General features: G+C 38.5%; 1 protein-coding gene across 1 annotated transcript in view; it reads right to left on the minus strand.

Moving 5' to 3' along the window:
• PTPRQ (protein tyrosine phosphatase receptor type Q) overlaps nt 1-25,693 on the minus strand; it is a 538,955-nt gene that overhangs the window by 278,062 nt on the left and 235,200 nt on the right. Inside the window, 1 exon segment of the mRNA XM_053719240.1 lies at nt 15,592-15,712. Within this exon segment, the coding sequence (XP_053575215.1) occupies nt 15,592-15,712 (121 nt within the window).

Consider the following 25,693-nt stretch of genomic DNA (forward strand, 5'->3'; position numbering starts at 1 on the left):
GGTGACAGGCTTTCGTGCCTGTATTAAGGTATCAATAACTGACTCGGAGAAGCCACGCTTTGATAAAATCAAGCGTTCAATCTCCAGGCAGTCAGCCTCAGAGAAATTAGATTTGGATGGTTGAAAGGACCCTGATGTAGAAGGTCCTGTTTCAGAGGCAGAGACCATGGTGGAAAGGATGACATGTCCACTAGATCTGCATACCAGGTCCTGCGTGGCCACGCAGGTGCTATCAGAATCACTGATGCTCTCTCCTGCTTGATCTTGGCAATCAGTCGAGGGAGCAGAGGAAACGGTGGAAACACATAAGCCAGGTTGAAAGACCAGGGCGCTGCTAGAGCATCTATCAGTGTCGCCTTGGGATCCCTGGACCTGGATCCGTAACACGGAAGCTAGACGTTCTGGCGAGACGCCATGAGATCCAGTTCTGGTTTGCCCCAATGATGAATCAGTTGTGCAAATACCTTCGGATGGAGTTCCCACTCTCCCGGATGAAAAGTCTGACAACTTAGAAAATCCGCCTCCCAGTGCTCTACACCTGGGATATGGATAGCTGATAGGTGGCAAGAGTGAATCTCTGCCCAGCGAATTATTTTTGAAACTTCTAACATCTCTAGGGAACTTTTCGTTCCCCCTTGATGGTTGATGTAAGCTACAGTCGTGATGTTGTCCGACTGAAATCTGATGTACCTCAGAGTTGCTAACTGAGGCCAAGCCTGAAGAGCCTTGAATATCGCTCTTAGTTCCAGAATATTTCATGGAAGGAGAGACTCCTCCTGAGTCCACGATCCCTGAGCCTTCAGGGAGTTCCAGACTGCACCCCAACCTAGAAGGCTGGCATCTGTCATAACTATTGTCCAATCTGGCCTGCGAAAGGTCATACCTTTGGACAGATGGACACGAGATAGCCACCAGAGAAGAGAATCCCTGGTCTCTTTGTCCAGATTCAGTTGAGGGGACAAATCTGTGTAATCCCCGTTCCACTGACTGAGCATGCATAGTTGCAGAAGTCTGAGATGTAAGCGTGCAAACGGCACTATGTCCATTGCCGCTACCATTAAGCCGATTACTTCCATACACTGAACCACCGAAGGGCGCGGAATGGAATGAAGAACCCGGCAGGAATTTAGAAGCTTTGATAACCTGGACTCCGTCAGGTGAATTTTCATTTCTACAGAATCAGAGTCCCTAGAAAGGAAACTCTTGTGAGTGGGGATAGAGAACTCTTTTCCTCGTTCACTTTCCACCCATGCGACCTCAGAAATGCCAGTACTACGTCCGTATGAGACTTGGCAATTTGGAAGTATGACGCCTGTATCAGGATGTCGTCTAAATAAGGGGCTACTGCTATGCCCCGCGGCCTTAGGACCGCCATAAGCGACCCTAGAACCTTTGTAAAGATTCTTGGGGCTGTAGCTAATCCCAAGGGAAGAGCTACAACTGGTAATGCCTGTCTTGAAAGGCAAACCTGAGAAACCGATGATGATCTTTGTGTATCGGAATGTGAAGATAAGCATCCTTTAGATCCACTGCAGTCATATATTGACCCTCCTGGATCAGTGGTAGGATGGTACGAATAGTTTCCATCTTGAACGACGGAACTTTGAGGAATTTGTTTAAGATCTTTCGATCCAAAATTGGTCTGAAGGTTCCCTCTTTTTTGGGAACCACAAACAGATTTGAGTAAAAACCCTGTCCCTGTTCCTCCTTTGGAACTGGATGAATCACTCCCATAACTAGGAGGTCTCGTACACAGTGTAAGAATGCCTCTCTCTTTATCTGGTGTGCAGATAATTGTGAAAGGTGAAATCTCCCTTTTGTGGGGGAAGCTTTGAAGTCCAGAAGATATCCCTGGGATATAATTTCCAACGCCCAGGGATCCTGAACATCTCTTGCCCACGCCTGGGCGAAGAGTGAAAGTCTGCCCCCTACTAGATCTGTTCCCGGATAGGGGGCCGTTCCTTCATGCTGTCTTAGAGGCAGCAGCAGGCTTTTTTACCTGCTTACCTTTTTTCCAGGTCAGGTTTGGTCTCCAGACCGTCTTGGATTGAGCAAAAGTTCCCTCTTGTTTATTATTAGAGGAAGTTGATGCCGCACCTGCCTTGAAGTTTTGAAAGGCACGAAAATTAGACTGTTTGGCCCTAGATTTGGACCTGTCCTGAGGAAGGGCATGACCTTTTCCTCCAGTGATATCAGCAATAATCTCCTTCAACGAGGCCCGAATAGGGTCTGCCCCTTGAAGGGAATGTTAAGTAGCTTAGATTTTGAAGTCACGTCAGCTGACCATGATCTAAGCCATAGCGCTCTGCGCGCCTGTATAGCAAAACCAGAATTCTTAGCCGTTAGTTTAGTCAAATGAACAATGGCATCAGAATAAAAGAATAGGCTAGCTTAAGTGCTCTAAGTTTGCCAAGTATGTCATCCAATGGAGTCGCTACCTCTAAAGCCTCTTCCAGAGACTCAAACCAGTACGCCGCAGCAGCAGTGACAGGGGCAATGCATGCAAGGGGCTGTAGGATAAAACCTTGTTGAATAAATATTTTCTTAAGGTAACCTCTAATTTTTTATCCATTGGATCTAAAAAAAAAGCACAACTGTCCTCGACAGGGATAGTAGTACGCTTTACTAGAGTAGAAACTGCTCCCTCCACCTTAGGGACTCTGTCTGCCATAAGTCCCGTGTGGTGGCGTCTATTGGAAACATTTTTCTAAAAATAGCAGGGGAAGAGAACGGCACACCTGGTCTATCCCATTCCTTATTAATAATTTCTGCAAACCTTTTAGGTATTTGGAAAAACATCAGTACACACCGGCACTGCATAGTATTTATCCAGTCTACACAATTTCCCTGGCACTGCAATGGAATCACAGTCATTCAGAGCAGATAAAACCTCCCTAAGCAACACGCGGAGGTGTTCAAGCTTAAATTTAAATGTAGAAATATTAGAATCAGGTATCTTTCCTAAGTCATTAACATCACCCACTGACTGAAGCTCTCTTTCCTCAGCTTCTGCATATTGTGAGGCAGTATCAGACATGGTTCTTAAAGCGTCAGTATGCTCTGCATTTTGTCTCACCCCAGAGCTATCTCTCTTACCTCTAAGTTCAGGTAGTCTGGCTAATACCGCTGACAGTGTATTATCCATGACTGCCGCCATGTCTTGTAAAGTAAACGCTATGGGCGCCCTAGATGTACTTGGCGACATTTGAGCGTGAGTCCCTTAAGCGGGAGTCAAAGGGTCTGACACGTGGGGAAAGTTAGTCGGCATAACTTCCCCCTCGTCAGATTCCTCTGGTGATACATTTTTTAAAGACAGAAAATGATCTTTATTGCATAAAATGAAATCAGTACATTTGGTACACATTCTAAGAGGGGGTTCCACCATGGCTTTTAAACATAATAAACAAGGAGTTTCTTCTATGTCAGACATGTTTATACAGACTAGCAATGAGACTAGCAAGCTTGGAAAACACTTTAAATCAAGTTAACAAGCAAATATAAAAAACGGTACTGTGCCTTTAAGAGAAACAAATTTTGTCAGAATTTGAAAAACAGTGGAAAAATGCAGTAAATCAAACGAAATTTTTACAGTGTGTATAATAGGCTAACAGAGCATTGCACCCACTTGCAAATGGATGATTAACCCCTTAGTTCAAAAAACGGATCAAAAAAACGAAATAGACGTTTTTTAACAGTCACAACCAACTGCCACAGCAAGCTGTGGCCCTACCTTCCCCAATAAACAATTTTGGAAAGCCTTTGGGCCCTTTAGAGATGTCCTATAGCATTCAGAGGGCCTTTGAGGGAAGCTGGATGTCACAGTTTGTAATTTTAACTGCACCAACTGTAACTTTTATACTACAAGTGTGGGAAGCCTCAGGAAACTGTTTCTAGTCAAAATTTAAGCCAGCCATGTGGAAAAAACTAGGCCCCAATAAAGTTTTATCACCAACGCATATATAAAAATGATTAAACATGCCAGCAAACGTTTTATATTGCAATATCATAAGGGTATTACCCCTGGGAGTAAGCATGATACCAGTCGTTATTAAATCACTGTATTCAGGCTTAACTTACATTAATCCGGTATCAGCAGCATTTTCTAGTGTTTTCCATCTCTAGAAAAAATTATAACTGCACATACCTGATATCAGAATAAACTGCACGCCATTCTCTCGCTGAAGTTACCTCATCTGTGTAATCCCCTCAGACATATGTGAGAACAGCAATGGATCTTAGTTACAATCTGCTAAGATCATAGAAACCTCAGGCAGATTCTTCTTCTATTTACTGCCTGAGATAAAATAGCACAACTCCGGTACTATTTAAAAATAACAAACTTTTGATTGAAGAAAATAAACTAGCTATATTTAACACCTCTCTCCTACAACGTCCTTGCTTGTTGAGAGTTGCAAGAGAATGACTGGATATGACAGTTAGAGGAGGAGCTATATTACAGCTCTGCTGTGGGTGTCCTCTTGCAACTTCCTGTTGGGAATGAGAATATCCCACAAGTAATGGATGATCCGTGGACTGGATACACCTTACAAGAGAAATAGTGGTTTTCTAATTATCATAACTGTAAATGCTAACTGCAGACTTATCAAGGATAACTCTGCTACATAACATTTTCTAATTGCTTTAGCAGATAAGTGGTAGGTGCTACAAACAAGATGTTAATTTGTTTTAAAAATGTTTAGACTTGACTAATATGATACTTTATACCAAGGCAACAGAAATGTCTTGTAATTATCTTCTTTTTACTTCCGTTCTTTTCACAAATACATCCTTTACTGCACACAACAACCAGTTTCATAGACCAGTCCCCACTTTTACCTCTCCTGTTTCTTTTGGTAACTTTTCTTGATTTTAATTTAAATGTCACAGCATTTAATTGTAAGCCTGAAAGCCTCTCTCTATGCAGCTCTTGATATAAATATTTACTTGCCATGGCTGTTCAGTGGGAGGCTTTCCTCTACTTTACACATATTTATGTTTAAATGTATACATTTGTTGTTATTTTATAAATAAAAACAATAATAAATATGTATCCCCATAATTATATTATATCAGAATTGAATACTAACTAATGCGCTACCTCATATTGGTAACTTTAGCCTGACCTATGTTATTTTGACTCACATGATATTACTAGCACCATTATTGGTAAAGGGGTTCAAAGATAGTTACAATTTTCATTACCAGTGTTATACTTTAGTGTTTGTGCAGTGAGTAGAAAATTGGACAATAATTACTGACATAAGACAGATAATTTATTTCTATAACACTTCTGGCTAGGTAGCCATCTGTTAAAAAGGGAGGCTTCTGTGTCAGCCATTTGATGTTTATCATGAGTGGAATCCCATGGAGAACTGTTCTGTAAAGCTCAATTTTAAGTTTAGAAAAATGTATATTTTTTTCAGGCAGGGTTTTTTCTAACATAACTTTATGTAGACAAGAACAATTGCCTTATATATATATATATATATATATATATATATTTTTTTTTTTTTAAATCAAAGTTTTTTATTAAGGTATTTAGCAATACATTATTTACAACAATACATCATTAATTCATCTCCATAACGTAGTATCTTGCTTATGTAGTAAATGAAAGAAGATAAATACAAGAACATCCTTGTAGCTAACATAACAGATTATATATAAAACTTCGAGGATTGCAACACGTCACATCAAAACTCCATTGTGGCTTACATATATGCAATGCAGATATTTTAATGATACCTTAGATTTTATTTTGCGTAACTAGTTTGCCGTGGTACCTCTTTATCCAGATATACTGCCTACTAGAATGATACTGGCAACTGAAAAATGTAGCATAATAACAGATAATTAGGGATTAGAGAGACAACATTTTTTACACAATAAGAAGACTATAATGTAATATAAAACCTCCCAGTCTGGGCCGGGACACTCTTGTACCTTGATGATAAAACCTTAAACTGGGGAGGGTCTCAACTTATAAACATGGTCTCTCTTGGACCCAAACAGGACGTATAGTATTAATAAAAGATTAGCAACTGCCAGCATAAATGAAATAAACAGAGGAAAATATAAGAATATATAAACCCCAATGATATAAGCAAGGGTTATGTATGCAAGAGAGAGGGTTATTTCTTTGAACCTTAGTACAAATAAAATATTTCGTTTTCGATAATCTCTTGACAAATGAGTTTTTAAGTTGCAAAAGTCGCTCTTGGACCTTGTAATACTATTTAACCGGGATAAGAATTATTCATAAGGGAATAACTTTTGGGAATAATGTAGGGGGAAAGCTAGAAATAATAGATACGGTAACACAGATCTGGTCTGAGGAGTAATATAAGAACTGCAGTGACTATTAAAGACCCAATAAAGATTTGGTTAGCCCTACAGTATGTGTTTTCTTGTTGATACCTATAGTCCCTAATAATGGTTCAGTAACTAGGATATGTATCTACCTTTTAAATTAGAGTCAGGTTGAATGATCTACATGCCTGCACTTTAGCAATATGCTGCCCTGGCCACTGACAGCACAATGTTCATAAACACTGCCTGAGAGCAGTTCTACTGGGTACTACATAGATTTGTATTAAATCAAGGCTGTACTTGTCAGGGACCTATTTGAAGTATCAATATTTTATATCTTAAAAGTAAGGTTTAAGATATCAGGCCAATCAAAGTCTACTGCATTATGTTGTAAATAGAGTATCTCTACATCTCCAATCCAGCTGAAATATGGTTGGTTGTATATTAGAGAGAGCAAAACTATCGGGCTGAGCTTCACATATATGTCAACACGGCACGACCCCAAACATACTCCTAGGCACCATTCTACCGACCATAAATACTGGGATCTACCAAAAAAAACATATCTCGTGGGATGGCATACAGACAACTTAACGGGTGAAACTGTGTTATTGAATCTACCTAGTTGTCTCTCCATAAGTTAGCCGAGAAACTTACTTTCTAATTCAAAGCTGCTAATCGACCAATTATGAGCTATCCCCACCCAAGAAATACTCAGCTTACGAATTTAACTTAGTTTGTTGTTTATTTATTTATAAAATATTTTACCAGGAAGGATACATTGGGATTTCTCTCATTTTCAAGTATGTCCTGGGACCACAAAACATTGCATTGATACAATAGTGTACAATAAAATACAAAAACAATAATAATACACAATATATGCAAACATTTAACATAGAACTGGTAGGAAATATTTCATCAACTATGACAGGCACATTCTGTTTTGAGATATGTAGAGAGGGATCTCTTAAAGGATATTAGGCTTGGGGGAGTTTTTAAAGTGTGAGGGAGGTCATTCCATAATTGTGGTGCTCTGTAGGAAAAGGAGGATCGAGCTGCTTTCTTTTTGTATTGAGGCAAGCTAAATAATGTGCTGTTATTGGATCAGAGGTGGGAATAGCAGGGCAGAGCATTCTGCTCAGGTAGGGTGGGAGCTTCCCAGAAAGGCTCTTAAACACAAGGCAGGAAAGATGGAGGGTGCGTCTGGATTCCAGCGACAGCCAGTTTAGTTCTTTTAGCATGTCACAATGGTGGGTCCTGTAGTTACATTGTAGCACAAAGCGGCAGAATGAGTTATATCACGTATTAAGTTGATTAAGATGAGTTTGCGGTGCAGGTGCATATACTATGTCCCCATAATCCATGATAGGCATCAACATTTGCTGTACAATCTTTTCCTTTACTGTAGGGCTGAGGCAGGATTTGTTTCTGTACAGGGCACCTAGTTTTGGATAAAGTTTAGATGGAAGTTTTTCTATGTGGAGGCCAAAAGACAGATTGGGGTCTAACAACATACCCAAGTATTTAAAAGAGTTTAGAGTTCAGGGGTGCAGCTAAACATAAAATATAGAAACATTATTCTCCGGTAAACCAGATCGAGTCACCTAACTATCCATACGGACTAAAAATATAAACAAGAATTAGCTAAAGTATGTCCTTCCATGTGTGTCCGTTAAGTTCAGTCTTTAGTCCACTCCTACTTGTAGGATAACCGATGCTGGCGATCCTCTTAACTCCCTTCTGGGAGAAAATATGTGTAGGTAAGAACTTGCTACCATGATGGAGTGACCTCCTTCTTGTCCGCCTGAGAATGACAGGATCTACATACATTTGAAGCACTTCGACAGCGGTATGAGTAAGACGTGGAGTCTTGCCATATGGGGCTTGCCATAGCGCCATAGATCTTAAATCATCATGCCATGTACTGAATAATCCAGAGCCGGTTGCTTCCTCCCCGACATGGCGAGTGATATCCTCCTCATCGAGTGACATGTGTAATCCCCCTGCTCCTTGTGAGGTTAATTGAACTTTATCCACTAGGGTTTCCATGGTGAAACCACCATCTCCCTCCTGAGGAGCTAGCATAGGGGAGTCTGCCTTAAACCCCGAGTCCTGGGCCAAGGAAAAAGCTATCCTTTGTAGGCTCTGTTTTAAATCTTGAAATATATAATCTATGAGAGGCTGCTTCTGGCATTCCCACACGTCTATAGATGCCATATTGGATCCTTTTTCGGCAGCTTCTACTTACCAGCTTGATTTAAATTGTAATGTGATATTTTCAGTCCAATATGATAGTAGTTTAGATCAGGCTTTGCAATGATATAACGGTTCAGTTGCGACTGAGGCAGAGACTTTCCTTCTGCTATACCCGGTTAACCCGGGGAGGGAGTTGGAATTAACTTATTAGGCTGCCACCCTATTTCCAACGGTCCAGTGCACAAAACATATATTTCGGACAGGGACAGGGTCCTGGATCTGAAATGAGTAACCTTTTGGTTGGATTATCAAAAGTTCTATTGATAATTGGCAGATTATCCTAAGTACACCTGGAGCCTCTGTGTTTTCTGTCCTTCATGGATGCCACCCGGACACGCCCCCTGCATTTTATATATTTTATGCAACAACAATATTGGTTTTGGGAAAAGTTGTTGCTGAATCATGAACAAATCTTTGATTAAAGGAATAGTCTAGTCAAAATTAAACTTTCATGATTCATAGAGAGTATGCAATTTTAAGCAACTTTCTAATTTACTCCTATTATCAATTTTTCTTATTTTAAGCTCGCATTAAGCCGCGTAATGCAAACCTCAAAATTGGGTGTACGTTCACGTGTTCCCCATAGAAGTCAATGGAGAAGACAAATAAAAAAAAAAAAACTAATATTTTGCGCAAAGCCCATGACGTATTCTCCTTGAAAAGTGGACATGAAAATGCTAATATTTCATATTGTGAAAATGTTTTTGCAACAAAATGTTTTCTATTTATTTCTAAATAAATATTTATCTATATATTTGATGATATTTGGACTGATATATCTATTTATTGCGAGATATGTATATGAATATATATACTGTATGTCTAGATATTTTGAAATCTATAAGAGAATTTTGCATTGAAAATCCATCTGAGATATTATTTAATGTGCATAAAATTGTAATGTAAAATATTTTCATTATCTCCATACTTAAATATTTGACTTTACATATAAATCCATGTTTCTCTGCTTTTTTTTTTTCTAACACCCGAGGTCTTGTATCTTTGAGCCCTTATAACTTCTGTGTGCCATATTTTTTTAATAATATTTATTAGACAGTGTAAATATGGGTGTGACTGTACGTTGTAATGTATTTTTGAACTGTTTTGTGAAACTTTTATGTTGCTGAAAACTGTTAACTACAGCTCTTCGAGCACGAAAAGGATTGTTGCGTAAAAGGCAAATGCACGCAGGCAATTGCGGTTTTCTAGACTTGTAATACCTGCGCAATGGAAATTGATTGCGAAAAAAACACATTGCCTCATAACACGTTACTTGCAGACCAACATTTTTGTTAAAGTTTTTCAATTTGTTAAAATATTTTCAAGGTTGAACTAGATATCATTAATTAACTTTTCTTTTTTGAATGAAATGTAACTGTCTGAGCTCTTCTTCCTAGAGACAAGATATTTTCTATAAGATTCCTAATTCGAATCAAGGAGTGTTCTTTCACTTCTGAGACATGGAAACAACACATTCATTTTAAGGGGGATATCTATCAAGCCATCAACTGTGTTGCATTCGCCGGCATCAATACGCTCGCCTAACATCGCCTAACATTGCGGATGCATATCTCAATATGCTCTCCAAATTTTTGAAAAAAGCCAGCAAAAAGACGCGCACCAAGTACAGGGTGATGCGCATTGGACTGTTGTTAACTATCAGTCATCAATCTCGCATCTATTCGGCTTTTTCCCAACTTTATTCATACCCTGTCACTAAACGCCACCACTATACTAAAATGTTTAACCCCTATCCCGTTGTTCCCCGACCCCGCCGCAACCTATATAAAGTTATTAACCCCTATCCTACCACTCCCTGACCCAACCTAAATAAAGTTATCAACCCCTATCCCGCCACTTCCCGCCACCACCACCACTAAATAAACATATTAACCCCTAAACCGTCAGCGCCCCACATCGCCAAAAATTAAATTAAGCTATTAAACCCTAAAACTAACAAGCCGCTAACTTTAAATTAAAATGACAACATCCCTATCTTCAAATAAATTTAAACTTACCTTTAGAATTAAAATAAACTATATTAAACTATTAATTAACCTACCCTAACTATTATCCTACAATTAAATTAAATTAAACTACCAATTAAATAAACTAAATTACATATTAAAGAAACTTAACCCTACTAAAATTATTTAATTATACTATTAAACATTATTAAAAGTACAAAATTACCACAAAAAAAAACTAAGTTACAAACCCCCCCCCCACTAAATTACGAAAAATAAAAAACCACATTATCAAAAATAAAAAAGAATTACACCTAATCTAATAGCTCTATCAAAATTAAACCCCCCCAAATAAAAAAACCCATAGCCTACAATAAACTACCAATGGCCCTTAAAAGGGCCTTTTGTGGGGCATTGCCCCAAAGAAATCAGCTCTTTTACCTGTAAAAAAAAATACACCCCCCAACATTTAAATCCACCACCCAACCAACCAACTCCCCCAAATAATTTTTTTTATCTAAAATAACCTAAGCTCCCCATTGCCTTGAAAAGGGCATATGTATGGGTATTGCCCTTAAAAGGACATTTAACTCTTTTACATGCTCAGACCCTAATCTAAAAATAAAACCCACCCAAAAAAAACTTAAAAAACCTAGCACTAACCCCCGATGATCCACTTACAGCTCTTGAAGTCCCGCTTGAAGGATCCATCCATCCGGAGAAGTCCTCATCTAGGCGGCAAGAAGTCTTCATTCAGACGGCATCTTCTATCTTCATCCATCCAGCACGGAGCGGGTCCATCCTGAAGACATCCGGCATGGAGCATCCTCTTCATACGGTTGCCAATATAATGAGAGCTCAAATCCTATTGGCTGATTGGAACAGCCAATAGAATCAAAGCTGCTCAAATCCTAGCGGCTGAATTTAACAGCCAATAGGATATTAGCAGCTCTAATTCCTATCGGCTGATTGAAATCTTTCAGCCAATGGGAATGCAAGGGATGCCATCTTGGATGGCGTCACTTGCACTGAAGTTCCAGTTTACGGCAGCAACCGTATGAAGAAGATGCTCCATGCCGTATGTCTTCAGGATGGACCCGCTCCGCGCCGGATGGATGAAGTTAGAAGATACCGTCTGAAGACTTCTTGCCATCTGGATGAGGACTTCTCCGGATGGATGAAGATGGAAGAGACCGCCCGGATGAAGACTTCTTGCTACCTGGATGAGGACTCCTCCGGATGGATCCTTCAAGCGGTACTTCAAGACCTGTAAGTGGATCGTCGGGGGTTAGTGTTAGGTTTTTTTAAGGGTTTTTTGGGTGGGTTTTATTTTGAGATTAGGGTCTGGGCATGTAAAAGTGCTAAATGCCCTTTTAAGGGCAATGCCCATACATATGACCTTTTCATGGTAATGGGGAGCTTAGGTTATTTTAGATAGGTTTTTTTATTTGGGGGAGTTGGTTGGTTGGGTGGTGAATTTAACTGTTGGGGGGTGTTTGTATTTTTTTTTACAGGTAAAAGAGCTGATTTTTTTGGGGCAATGTCCCACAAAAGGCCCTTTTGAGGGCAATTGGTAGTTTATTGTAGGTTAGGGGGGGGATTTTGGGGGGCTTTTTTATTTTGGCTAATAGATTAGGTGTAATTCTTTTTAATTTTTGATCATGTGATTTGGTAATTTAGTACTTTTAATAATGTTTAATAGTATAATTAAATAATTTTAGTAGGTGGGGGTTAGGTTTCTTAAATATGTAATTTAGTTTATTTAATTGGTAGTTTAATTTAATTGTAGGATAATAGTTAGGGTAGGTTACTTAATAGTTTAATATAGTTTATTTTAATTCAACAGGTAAGTTTAAATTTATTTGAAGACTGGGATGTTGTAATTTTAATTTAAAGTTAGCGGATTGTTAGGTTTAGGGTTTAATAGCTTAATTTAGTTTATAGCGATGTGGGGGGCTGATGGTTTAGGGGTTAATAGGTTTAGTTAGTGGTAGTGATGTGGGAGGCCAGAGGTTTAGGGGTTAATATGTTTATTTAGTGGCGGCGGTTGTGGGGAGCAGCGGGATAGGGGTTAAATAACTTTATTTAGGTTGCGGCGATGTCGGGGAGCGGCGGAATAGGGGTTAATACATTTTATTTAGGTGTTGGCAATGTTGGGGGCAGCAGATTAGGGGTGTTTAGACTTAGGGTTTATGTTATGGTGTTAGATGTAAACATTATTTGTTTTCTACCATAGAAATCAATGGGTTTTATTTCTTTGTCTTGCAGCATCGAAGATAAGCTTTCGCTGCTTTCAGACTTCCATTGATTTCTATGGCATCCAAGGCCTCCAGGGTGGCAGATTGAAAACTAGGTACGATGCGTCCTAATAGCCGCGAGCGTACCTGTTAAAAGTAGCATTTATTAGCTAAAATGCAAGTCTGTCAAAAGAACTTAAATAAAGGGAACAGTCTGCAGAGACTTAGATACAAGATGTCATGATTTTGTCCTCCTTAGCAGGATGGAGCTCAATGGCACGGTTAGCAGAAATCTGAGCAGATTGCATAGCAATATAGTGGAGACTCAAATATATGCAACAGTCCTGTTTATTAGGAGAAAATTACACAGGCAAATATCAAGTAATATCCTGAAATGGATTATATTTGGTAACAGGTACAAGCGTTAACTGAAGAAAACTGTACAAACCAGTATAGCTGATGTTCAGATGTAAGTTCAGGCAGACAGGAGCCAAATACTGGAAGACCCACTTTAGGGCTAAGGAAAGAAGTGCCCACTTTTGAGCAAAGCAAAGGAAATGCCCTCTCCTGGGCAAAGCAAAGGGGATGCCCATTTCTGGGCTAAGCAAAGAAAAATCCCTGCTCCTGGGCAAAGAAAGGTAATGCGTGCTTTTGGGTCAAACAAAGGCATTTAAAGTGCTGAAGACAGGACAATCAAATAGGCACAGCAATCAAATAGGCAGGCAGCAAGAAAACAAACTTAATCAATGTTACCAGCAGAAAGTTCAGCAATAAACAGTAAGCAGGAACATCAAAGACTCCAATGCCAAAGCAAGGAATAAAGGTATAGGCTGCTCAATATGTAGTCAGAGAGCCCCGTCCTGATTTGCTAGCATCCGGAGAGGGTGGAGCTAATAGACACACATACTGATGATAATATTCTTCCACAATCCCCTGCAAGTAAACTTCCCCTAGTGGCACAAGCAAAGCAAGCTGGACTCTGAAACAATACAAATTGTGGAGTAGATCCTTCAACAGTACTTTTTTTGCCTCTGACCTCTTTGCCCTTAGGAAATGAACAGTAATAATAGTCCTCAATAATGAAACTGAATGTTTAGTTTTCTGAAATGTGAAGCTAATTGGTTTGTAAGAATAACATATAGATATGGATTGCGGTGTTGCAAAACAATGAATGGCCCTTATTTATTTTAATATACTACTCATGTATACAGAGTAATATATAACACAAATATGCCACAGAATGCAAACAATGACTTTTTTTTTTACAGGCAAAAGAGCAGAATTCTTTGGGGCATGCCCCGCAAAAGGCCCTTTTAAGGGCTGGTAAGGTAAAAGAGCTTTACAATTTTTATTTTAGAATAGGGTAGGGCATTTTTTTATTTTGGGGGGCTTTGTTATTTTTTTAGGGGGCTTAGAGTAGGTGTAATTAGTTTAAAATTCTTGAAATCTTTTTTTATTTTTTGTAATTTAGTGGGGTTTTTTTTTGTAATTTAGTTTAGTTGATTTAATTGTAGATAATTGTATGTAGTTTATTTAATTTATTTATTGATAGTGAAGTGTTAGGTTTAATTGTAACTTAGGTTAGGATTTATTTTACAGGTAATTTTGTAATTATTTTAACTAGGTAGCTATTAAATAGTTATTAACTATTTAATAGCTATTGTACCTGGTTAAAATAAATACAAAGTTGCCTGTAAAATAAATATAAATCCTAAAATAGTTACAATATAATTATTATTTATATTGTAGCTATATTAGGGTTTATTTTACAGGTAAGTATTTATTTTTAAATAGGAATAATTTCTTTAATAAGAATTATTTTATTTTGTTAGATTTAAATTAAATTTAACTTAGGGGCGTGTTAGGGTTAGGGTTAGACTTAGCTTTAGGGGTTAATACATTTATTAGAGTAGCGGCGAGGTCAGGTCGGCAGATTAGGGGGTAATACTTGAAGTTAGGTGTCGGCGATGTTAGGGAGGGCAGATTAGGGGTTAAAAATATGCAGGGGTCAGCGATAGCGGGGGCGGCAGATTAGGGGTTAATAAGTGTAAGGTTAGGGGTGTTTAGACTCGGGGTTCATGTTAGGGTGTTAGGTGCAGACTTAGGAAGTGTTTCCCCATAGGAAACAATGGGGCTGCGTTAGGAGCTGAACGCTGCTTTTTTGCAGGTGTTAGGTTTTTTTTCAGCTCAAACTGCACCATTGTTTCCTAAGGAGGGAATCGTGCATGAGCAAGTTTTTGAAGCTGGCCGTGTCCATAAGCACCGCTGGTATTTAGAGTTGAAGTGGCGGTAAATTATGCTATACGCTCCCTTTTTGGAGCCTAACGCAGCCCTTCAGAGAACTCTAAATACCAGCGGTATTTAAAAGGTGCGGGGAAAAAAATACAAGCGTAGCTAACGCACCCCTTTGGCCGCAAAACTCTAAATCTAGCCGTATGTTAGCATTCGCAATTTCAATGACTTTATAAAACGAAAGTAAAACAACATCATAATTCTGTTATAAAAAAATTTACTATAACTTTCCGATAAAAGATTACCTTGAAGGTAGAACTGAATAGCAAATTAAATGGTAATCAATATCTGAAAAAAAATCTTAAAAACAATTATGAAGATCATTATTTACTGCCACTAAGTAATGAAGGTTATCTATGCTTGCATACATTTAAAATCTTCCCTATATTTTTTAAAATCATTGAAAATAAAACTAAAAGCTTTGAGGCATATTTTATTTTCTAAATTATATATTTTTTAAACTAGTATTTATTAATGATAGCAATAGCATTATGTATATAATCAGAAATATTAGGAATACATCTTACCATATATACACTGTGTAGAAAAGGATAATTCCATTTGGCTCAAGAGGTTGTTTCCATGACAACTTAACAGTTATACTGGACAACTGTTTTACAGACAGAAACCGTGGAGGAGAGGATGGAGCTGTAAAGGATGCAACCAAAATGTCTACATGAGTGATATCATCCACAAAATAAATAAAACAAATCACATTGAGATTTATATTATCTGACCTAAAGCAAAATATCACACAACAGGTACTTCAACTCTATCAACTCCAATAATGCTGTGCTGCTTTTTTCAGCCAAAAACTGAAGGACAATTTTTCATGGTGGTATTAACACATCTGTTTCTTCAATTTAATGGAAAAAATGATTCCATGAGAAAACAGTACAGTGGTCATACCACGGTGATTTACTTAATATATTGACCAAATTCTATTTTGTATTTTTTTTTTCTTTCAATGAAAGAAAAAAAATCTGTTTTATAGGTGTGAATGCATGTAAAAAAACAAAGTAATTTGCAACACTGCCCTATTGGGGAAAGAAAGCTGGAAGTAATTATTACAGGCTTCAAGAGATGGGAAAATTCCTGCTGGGTAAAAGCATTGAGAGATCATAAAAATATGGGATTTTAGACACAGCTTAGATCTTTCCATGGTACCTAATAACAATTATTAAAGCAAAAAAGTAACACATTCACAAATATACAAATATTAAATAGTTTAGCAAGAGGCTAACACTTAGCTTTATAATTTCTCAATGAAAGTTGAAATAAAAACTAAAACATATTAATCAGATTTTTCTTTCTACAGTATTCCAGTTCTATTTGTCCTTTAAATGACAGAGAAAAAGGCTAATTTAAAGATGTTTAAATGGATATTAAGACTAAGAGGAAATGCCAGATTACAAATGGCTATCCCCCCCCCCCCCACTTGAGCACAAACACAGCTCAAAGTAAACTTTTAACACGTGCGGATTAGTGCTCATATTGGTTTAAAGTAAATTGTTTGAGTGTGAGTGAAACCCAATGCGTGCTAACTTCAGGATTTAGGATATAGTGACTGAGTTAACGTTTTCTCCCCATAGATTTCAATAGAGCGTGCTTTAAAAAAAAAAAAAATTAACTCTTACCATTCACACGCTATTCTGACAATACCTACAGCTCTAAACCTGAAGGTAGGTATGAATATTCTATATTCCAACGTTCTTCACATAGAAGAAAATGTTCTTTTTATTATTTTATATATATATATATATATATATTTATTTATTTATACATATATATATATATATATATATATATATATATATATACACACACAACACACAAAGAAAGTCCAGCACTCGCTTACAAGCTCTAAGCTAAGATTAAAAGCAAAACTAGAAGAGTTAGTTACCACATCTGGCCAAATGGGATAAGCCCAGGTACCACGTCAAGGTCTCTTCCAAAACCTGGGTCCCTAATACAGCCATACAAATGCAAGCTTTCAATCAAACAAACTGGGAACAAGACAGGGTTCACAGACTTATTTAATCCCCCTAGACATATACAAAACACGGAAGGGGACTGCACTCTCAGACTGGACTAGGTACACATCCCATGACCCTGCTACATGCTCAGCCCTGGGTGCTATAGCACTCCCAGGAAGCTGTGCTGTCCCCAGAGTAACAGGCAGTTAACCCCAGACAAGTCTGGGTGCAAGGCCCATAGGGAAAATTACAAAATAAATTAATACAACACACAGAGAAAGTCCAGCACTCGCTTACAAGCTCTCAGCTAAGATTAAAAGCAAAACTGGAAGAGTTAGTTACTACATCTTGCCAAATGGAACAAGCCCAGGTACCACGTCAAGGTGTCTTCCAAAACCTGGGTCCCTAATACAGCCATACAAATGCAAGCTCTCAATCAAACAAACTGAGAGCAAGTCAGGGTTCACAGACTTATGTAATCCCCTAGACATATACAAAACACGGAAGGGGACTGCACTCTCAGACTGGACTAGGTACACATCCCATGACCCTGCTACATGCTCAGCCCTGGGTGCTATAGCACTACCAGGAAGCTGTGCTGTCCCCAGAGTAACAGTCAGTTAACCCCAGACAAGTCTGGGTGCAAGGCCCATAGGGAAAATTACAAAATAAATTAATACAACACACAGAGAAAGTCCAGCACTTGCTTACAAGCTCTCAGCTAAGATTAAAAGCAAAACTCAAAGAGCTAGTTACCACATCTGGCCAAATGGGACAAGCCCAGGTACCATGTCAAGGTCTATTCTAAAACCTGGGTCCCTAATACAGCCAAACAAATGCAAGCTCTCAATCAAACAAACTGGGAACAAGTCTGGGTTCACCGATTTATGTAATTCCCCTAGACATATACAAAACACAGAAGGGGACTGCACTCTCAGACTGTACGGGGTACACATCCCATGACCCTGCAACATACTCAGCCCTGGGTGCTATAGCACTCTCAGGAAGCTGTGCTGTCCCCAGAGTCACAGGCAGTATGTCTAGGGTGATTACAGAAGTGTGTGAACCCAGGGCTGAGCATGTTGCAGAGTCATGGAATGTGTACCTAGTCCAGTAAATAACAATTTATTTAAGAACTTACCTGATAAAGTAATTTCTTTCATAGTGGCAAGAGTCCATGAGCTAGTGACGTATGGGATATGCATTCCTACCAGCAGGGGGCAAAATTTCCAGAACTTCAAAATGCCTATAAATACACCTCCCACCACACACATACCTCAGTTTTAACGTATAGCCAAGTAGTGAGGTGTAAAAAGCAGCAAAAAAGCATGCAAAAAGAAGAACTGGAAAAATAATGTGCTTTTATATAAAAAAAATCATAACCACCAAAAAAATAGGGTGGGTCTCATTGACTCTTGCCACTATGAAAGAAATTAATTTATCAGGTAAGTTCTTACATAAATTATGTTTTCTTTCATGTAAGGGGCAAGAGTCCATGAGCTAGTGACGTATGGGATACAATACCCAAGATGTGGAAATCCACAGAGTCACTAGAGAGGGATAAAATAAAAACAGCTATTTCCGCTGAAAAAAATTAAATCCAAATAAATATTAAGTTTTCTTAAATTTCAAAAAACTAAAATTATAGGCAAAGGAATCAAACTGAAACAACTGCCTGAAGAACCTTTCTACTAAAGACTGCTTCTGAGGAAGCAAATACATCAAAATGGTAAAATTTAGTAAATGTATGCAAAGAAGACCACTGATCTCGTAAAATGAGCTTCTTTGAGGCGGAGACTGCCGCACCTCCAAAGAAGCCTTGTGAATCAAAAGTTTTAACCAAGATGCCAAAGAAATGGCAGAGGCTTTCTGATCTTTCCTGGAACCAGAAAAAATAAGGAATAAACTAAAAGTCTTTCTGAAATCCTTGGTAGCCTCAACATAGTATTTCAAAGCTCTTACCACATCCAAAGAATGTAGAGATCTCTCAAGAGAATTCTTAGGATTAGGACACAAAGAAGGAACAACAATTCCCCTACTAATGTTGTTACAATTCACAACCTTAGGTAAGAATTTAAACGAAGTCCGTAAAACCACTTTATCTTGATGGAATTTTAGATAAGGAGGCTCACAAGCGAGAGACGACAACTCAGAAACTCTTCTAGCAGAAGAGATAGCCAAAATAAATAACACTTTCCAGGAAAGTAGTTAAATATCCAAAGAATGCAGAGGCTCAAAAGGAGGAGCCTGCTAAATCCTTAAAACCAAATTAAGACTCCAAGGAGGAAAAAAATAGACTTAATTACAGGTTTAATGTGAACCAAAGCCTGAACAAAACAATGAATATCAGGAAGTTTAGCAATCTTTCTATGAAATAAAACAGAAAGAGCAGAGTATTTGCAGACAAACCCTTATCCAAACCATCCTGAAGAAACTGTAAAATCCGAGGAATTCTAAAAGAATGCAAAGAAAAATCATGCGAGGAGCACCATGAAATATAGGTTTTCCAAACCTGATAATAAATTTTCCTCATAACCGACTTACAAGCCTGTAACATAGTGTTAATCACTGAGTCAGAGAAACCTCTATGACTAAGAACTAAGCGTTCAATTTCCATACCTTTAAATTTAGAGATTTGAGATCATGATGGAAAAACGGCCCTTGAGAGAGAAGGTCTGGCCTTAAAGGAAGTGGCCAAGGCTGGCAACTAGACATCCGGACAAGATCCGCATACCAGAACCTGTGAGGCCATGCTGGTGTTATCAAAAACACATGAGATTGTTCCATTATGATCTTGGAGATCACCCTTGGAAGAAGAACTAGAGGCGGAAAAATGTAAGCAGGTTGGTAAAACCAAAGAACTGCTAAAGCATCCACCATCTCTGCCCAAGGATCCTTGGATATGGAAAGATATCTGGGAAGTTTCTTGTTCAAACGAGAGGCCATCAAATCTATTTCTGGAAGACCCCATATTTGTACAATCTGATGAAACACATCTGGATGGAGAGACCACTCCACCGGATGCAAAGTCTGATGACTGAGATAATCTGCTTCCCAATTGTCTACTCCTGGAATATGAATCACAGAGATTAGACAAGAGTTGGACTCCGCCCAAGAAAGTATCCAAGATACTTCTTTCATTGCTAAATAGTTGCGAGTCCCTCCCTGATGATTGACATATTCCACTGTTGTGATATTGTCTGTCTGAAAATGAATGAAAAGTTCTCTCATTAACAGAGGCCAAGCCTGAAGAGCTCTGAAGATAGCACAGAGTTCTAAAATATTGATTGGTAACCTTGTCTCTAGAGGTTTCCAAACCCCTTGTGCAGTCAGAGATCCCCAGAAAGCTCCCCAATCTGTTAGACTTGCATCTGTTGAGAATACAGTCCAGAAAGGACGAACAAAACAGGCCCCTTGAACAATCAAATGATGGCCCAACCACCATGACACAGAGAGTTGAATGTTGGGATTTAAGTATATCAGTTGTGATATCAGAGTATAATCCCTGAACCATTGATTCAGCATGCAAAGCTGCAGAGGTCTCATGTGAAAACAAGCACAGGGGATTGCATCCGATGCTGCAGTCATAAGACCTAAAACTTCCATGCACATAGCCACTGAAGGGAACGATTGAGACTGAAGGCTTAGACAAGCTAATACCAATTTCATTTGTTTCTTGTCGGTTAAAGACAAAGTCATGGACACTGAATCTATCTGGAAACCTAAAAAGGTGACCTTTGTATAAGGAATCAAGAAACTCTTTTGTAAATTGAACCTCCAACCATGCCTTTGAAGAAACAACACTAGTTGTTTCATTTGAGATTCTGCTAAATGAAAAGACTAAGCTAGTATCAAGATATCGTCCAAATAAGGAAACACCACAATACCCTGCTTTCTGATTACACATAGAAGGGCACCGAGAACCTTTGAAAAGATTCGTGGAGCTGTTGCTAGGCCAAATGAAATAGCAACAAACTGGTAAAGCTTGTCTAGAAAAGAGAATCTCAGAAACCGATAATGGTCTGGATGAATTGGAATATGAAGATAAGCATCCTGTAAGTCTATTGTGGACATAAAATGCCCTTGCTGAACAAAAGGCAGAGTAGTCCTTATAGTCACCATCTTGAAAGTTGTGACTCTTACAAAATGATTTTAAAGTTTCAGATCCAGAACTGGTCCGAAATAATTCTCTTTCTTTGGGACGATGAATATATTTGAATAGACCCCCCAAACCCTGTTCTTTTAGAGAAAATGGAACAATCACCCCTAAAAGAGCTAGATCTGAAACACACTTCAGAAAAGCCTGATCCTTCACAGGATTTGTTGGAATATGAGAAAGAAAGAATCTTCTCATGGGAGGACTCATTCTGAAACCTATTCGATACCCTTGAGACACAATATTCTAAATCCACTGATTCTGAATGGAGCATGATGAAATTTCCTGGATTGAGGGCGGCACCTTCATGCAGTCTTGGGGGCTAGATTTGGTTTCTTATAAGGCTTAGTTTTATTCCAATTTGAAGATGGTCTCCAATAGGACCCAGAAGCCATAGGGGAAGGAGTTGTCTTTTGTTCCTTATTCTGAAGAATTGAACGAAAATGATTAGGAGCCTTAAATTTACCTTTAGATTTTTTATCTTGAGGTAAAAAACCCTCTTTCCCCCCAGTAATAGTGGAAATAATAGAATCCAATTAAGAACCAAATAGATTCTTACCCTGGAAAGACAAAGATAATAATCTAGATTTAGACACCTGTCAGCATTCCAAGATTTAAGCCATAAAGCTCTTTTGGCTAAAATAGCTAAAGACATAGATTTAACATCAATCTTAATAATGTCAAATATAGCATCACAAATGAAATGATTAGCATGTTGAAGCAGAAGAATAATGCTGGATAAATCATGATCTTCTACCTGACAAGCTAAACTATCCAACAAAAAGGTTGAATCAGCAGCCACATCAGCCATATAATGTAAATAAGTTTTCCTAAGATAAAATTCAATCTTTCTATCTAAAGGATCCTTAAAAGAAGTACTATTTTCCATAGGAATAGTAGTACGTTTGGCAAAAGTGGAAATAGCCCCATCAACCTTAGGGACTTTTTCCCAAAACTCCAAATTAGCCACAGGTAGAGGATATAACTTTCTAAACCTAGAAGAAGGATTAAAAGAAGAACCAGGCTTAGACCATTCTTTAGTAATCATATCAGAAACAGTATCTAGAATAGGAAAAACCTCAGGAGCAATCTTAGGAGGTTTAAAAACAGAATTTAAATGTTTACTGTTTTTTTTATCCAGAGGACTAGACTCTTTAATACCCAAAGTAACCAGAACTTCCTTTAACAAAGAGCGAATATAATCAATCTTAAACAGATAGGAAGATATGTCAATTTCAGAATCTGGATCAGTTTCCTCTGAACCAGAGGAATCCTCATCAGCAGAGGACATTTCTGTATGCTGTCGGTCAATACAAAGTTCATCAGAAATATGAGAAGTTTTAAAAACATAATTTATGTAAGAACTTACCTGATAAATTCATTTCTTTCATATTAGCAAGAGTCCATGAGCTAGTGACGTATGGGATATACATTCCTACCAGGAGGGGCAAAGTTTCCCAAACCTTAAAATGCCTATAAATACACCCCTCACCACACCCACAATTCAGTTTAACGAATAGCCAAGAAGTGGGGTGATAAGAAAAAAGTGCGAAAGCATATAAAATAAGGAATTGGAATAATTGTGCTTTATACAAAAAAATCATAACCACCACAAAAAAGGGCGGGCCTCATGGACTCTTGCTAATATGAAAGAAATGAATTTATCAGGTAAGTTCTTACATAAATTATGTTTTCTTTCATGTAATTAGCAAGAGTCCATGAGCTAGTGACGTATGGGATAATGACTACCCAAGATGTGGATCTTTCCACGCAAGAGTCACTAGAGAGGGAGGGATAAAATAAAGACAGCCAATTCCTGCTGAAAATAATCCACACCAAAAATAAAGTTTAATGAAAACATAAGCAGAAGATTCAAACTGAAAACCACTGCCTGAAGTACTTTTCTACCAAAAAACTGCTTCAGAAGAAGTAAACACATCAAAAATGGTAGAATTTAGTAAAAGTATGCAAAGAGGACCAAGTTGCTGCTTTGCAAATCCGAAGCTTCATTCCTAAACGCCCAGGAAGTAGAAACTGACCTAGTAGAATGAGCTGTAATCCTTCGAGGCGGAGTTTTACCCGACTCGACATAGGCATGATAAAATAAAGATTTCAACCAAGATGCCAAAGAAATGGCAGAAGCTTTCTGGCCTTTTCTAGAACCGGAAAAGATGACAAATAGACTAGAAGTCTTTCGGAAAGACTTAGTAGCTTCAACATAATAATACAAAGCTCTAACAGCATCCAAAGAATGCAATGATTTCTCCTTAGAATTCATAGGATTAAGACATAATGAAGGAACCACAATTTATCTACTAATGTTGTTAGAATTCACAACCTTAGGTACAAAAATTCAAAAGAAGTTTGCAGCACCGCCTTATCCTGATGAAAAATCAGAAAAGGAGACTCACAAGAAAGAGCAGATAATTCAGAGACTCTTCTGGCAGAAGAGATGGCAAAAAGAAACAAAACTTTCCAAGAAAGTAATTTAATGACCAAAGAATACATGGGTTCAAAAGGAGGAGCTTGAAGAGCCCCCAGAACCAAATTCAAACTCCAAGGAGGAGAAATTGACTTAATGACAGGTTTTATACGAACCAAAGCTTGTACAAAACAATGAATATCAGGAAGAGTAGCAATCTCTATGTGAAAAAGAACAGAAAGAGCAGAGATTTGTCCATTCAAGGAACTTGCGGACAAACCTTTATCTAAACCATCCTGAAGAAACTGTAAATTTCTCGGTATTCAAAAAGAATGCCAAGAAAAATGATGAGAAAGACACTAAGAAATATAAGTCTTCCAGACTCTATAATATATCTCTCTAGATACAGATTTACGAGCCTGTCACATAGTATTAATCACAGAGTCAGAGAAACCTCTTTGACCAAGAATCAAGCGTTCAAACTCCATACCTTAAAATTTAAGGATTTGAGATCCTGATGGAAGAAAGGACCTTGTGACAGAAAGTCTGGTCTGAACGGAAGAGTCCACAGCTGGCAAGAGGCCATCCGGACAAGATCCGCATACCAAAACCTGTGAGGCCATGCTGGAGCTACCAGCAGGACAAACGAGCATTCCTTTAGAATCTTGGAGAATACTCTTGGAAGAAGAACTAGAGGCGGAAAGATATAGGCAGGATGATACTTCCAAGGAAGTGATAATGCATCAACTGCCTCCGCCCGAGGATCCCGGGATCTGGACAGATACCAGGGAAGTTTCTTGTTTAGATGAGAAGCCATCAGATCTATTTCTGGGAGTTCCCACATTTGAACAATCTGAAGAAATACCTCTGGGTGAAGAGACCATTCGCCCGGATGCAACGTTTGGCGACTGAGATAATCCGCTTCCCAATTGTCTATACCTGGGATATGAACCGCAGAGATTAGACAGGAGCTGGATTCCGCCCAAACCAAAATTCGAGATACTTCTTTCATAGCCAGAGGACTGTGAGTCCCTCCTTGATGATTGATGTATGCCACAGTTGTGACATTGTCTATCTGAAAACAAATGAACAACTCTCTCTTCAGAAGAGGCCAAGACTGAAGAGCTCTGAAAATTGCACGGAGTTCCAAAATATTGATCGTAATCTCACCTCCTGAGATTCCCAAACCCCTTGTGCCGTCAGAGACCCCCACACAGCTCCCCAACCTGTAAGACTTGCATCTGTTGAGATTATAGTCCAGGTCAGAAGAACAAAGAAGCCCCCTGAACTAAACGATGGTGATCTGTCCACCACGTCAGAGAGTGTCGTATAATCGGTTTAAAGATATTAATTGAGATATCTTTGTGTAATCCCTGCACCATTGGTTCAGCATACAGAGCTGAAGAGGTCGCATGTGAAAACGAGCAAAGGAGATCGCATCCGATGCGGCAGTCCTAAGACCTAAAATTTCCATGCATAAGGCTACCAAAGGGAATGATTGTGACTGAAGGTTTTGACAAGCTGATATCAATGCTAAACTTCTCTTGTCTGACAAGGACAGAGTCATAGACACTGAATCTATCTGGAAACCTAAAAAGGTTACCCTTGTCTGAGGAATCAATGAACTTTTTGGTAAATTGATCCTCCAACCATGATCTTGAAGAAACAACACAAGTCGATTCGTATGAGATTCTGCGAAAATGTGAAGACTGAACAAGTACCAAGATATCGACCAAAATAAGGAAATACCAAAACCCTGTTCTCTGATTACAGACAGAAGGGCACCGAGAACCTTTGAAAAAATTCTTGGAGCTGATGCTTGGCCAAACGGTAGAGCCACAAAACTGGTAATGCTTGTCTAAAAAGAGAATCTCAGAAACTAAAAGTGATCTGGATGAATCGGAATATGCAGATATGCATCCTGTAAATCTATTGTAGACATATAATGCCCTTGCTAAACAAAAGGCAGGAAAGTCCTACAGTTACCATCTTGAATGTTGGTATCCTTACATAACGATTCAATATTGATAGATCCGGAACTGGTCTGAAGGAATTGACCTTCTTTGGTACAATGA

Source organism: Bombina bombina, chromosome 6 (genome assembly GCF_027579735.1).
Source record: "Bombina bombina isolate aBomBom1 chromosome 6, aBomBom1.pri, whole genome shotgun sequence".
Taxonomy (NCBI): domain Eukaryota; kingdom Metazoa; phylum Chordata; class Amphibia; order Anura; family Bombinatoridae; genus Bombina; species Bombina bombina.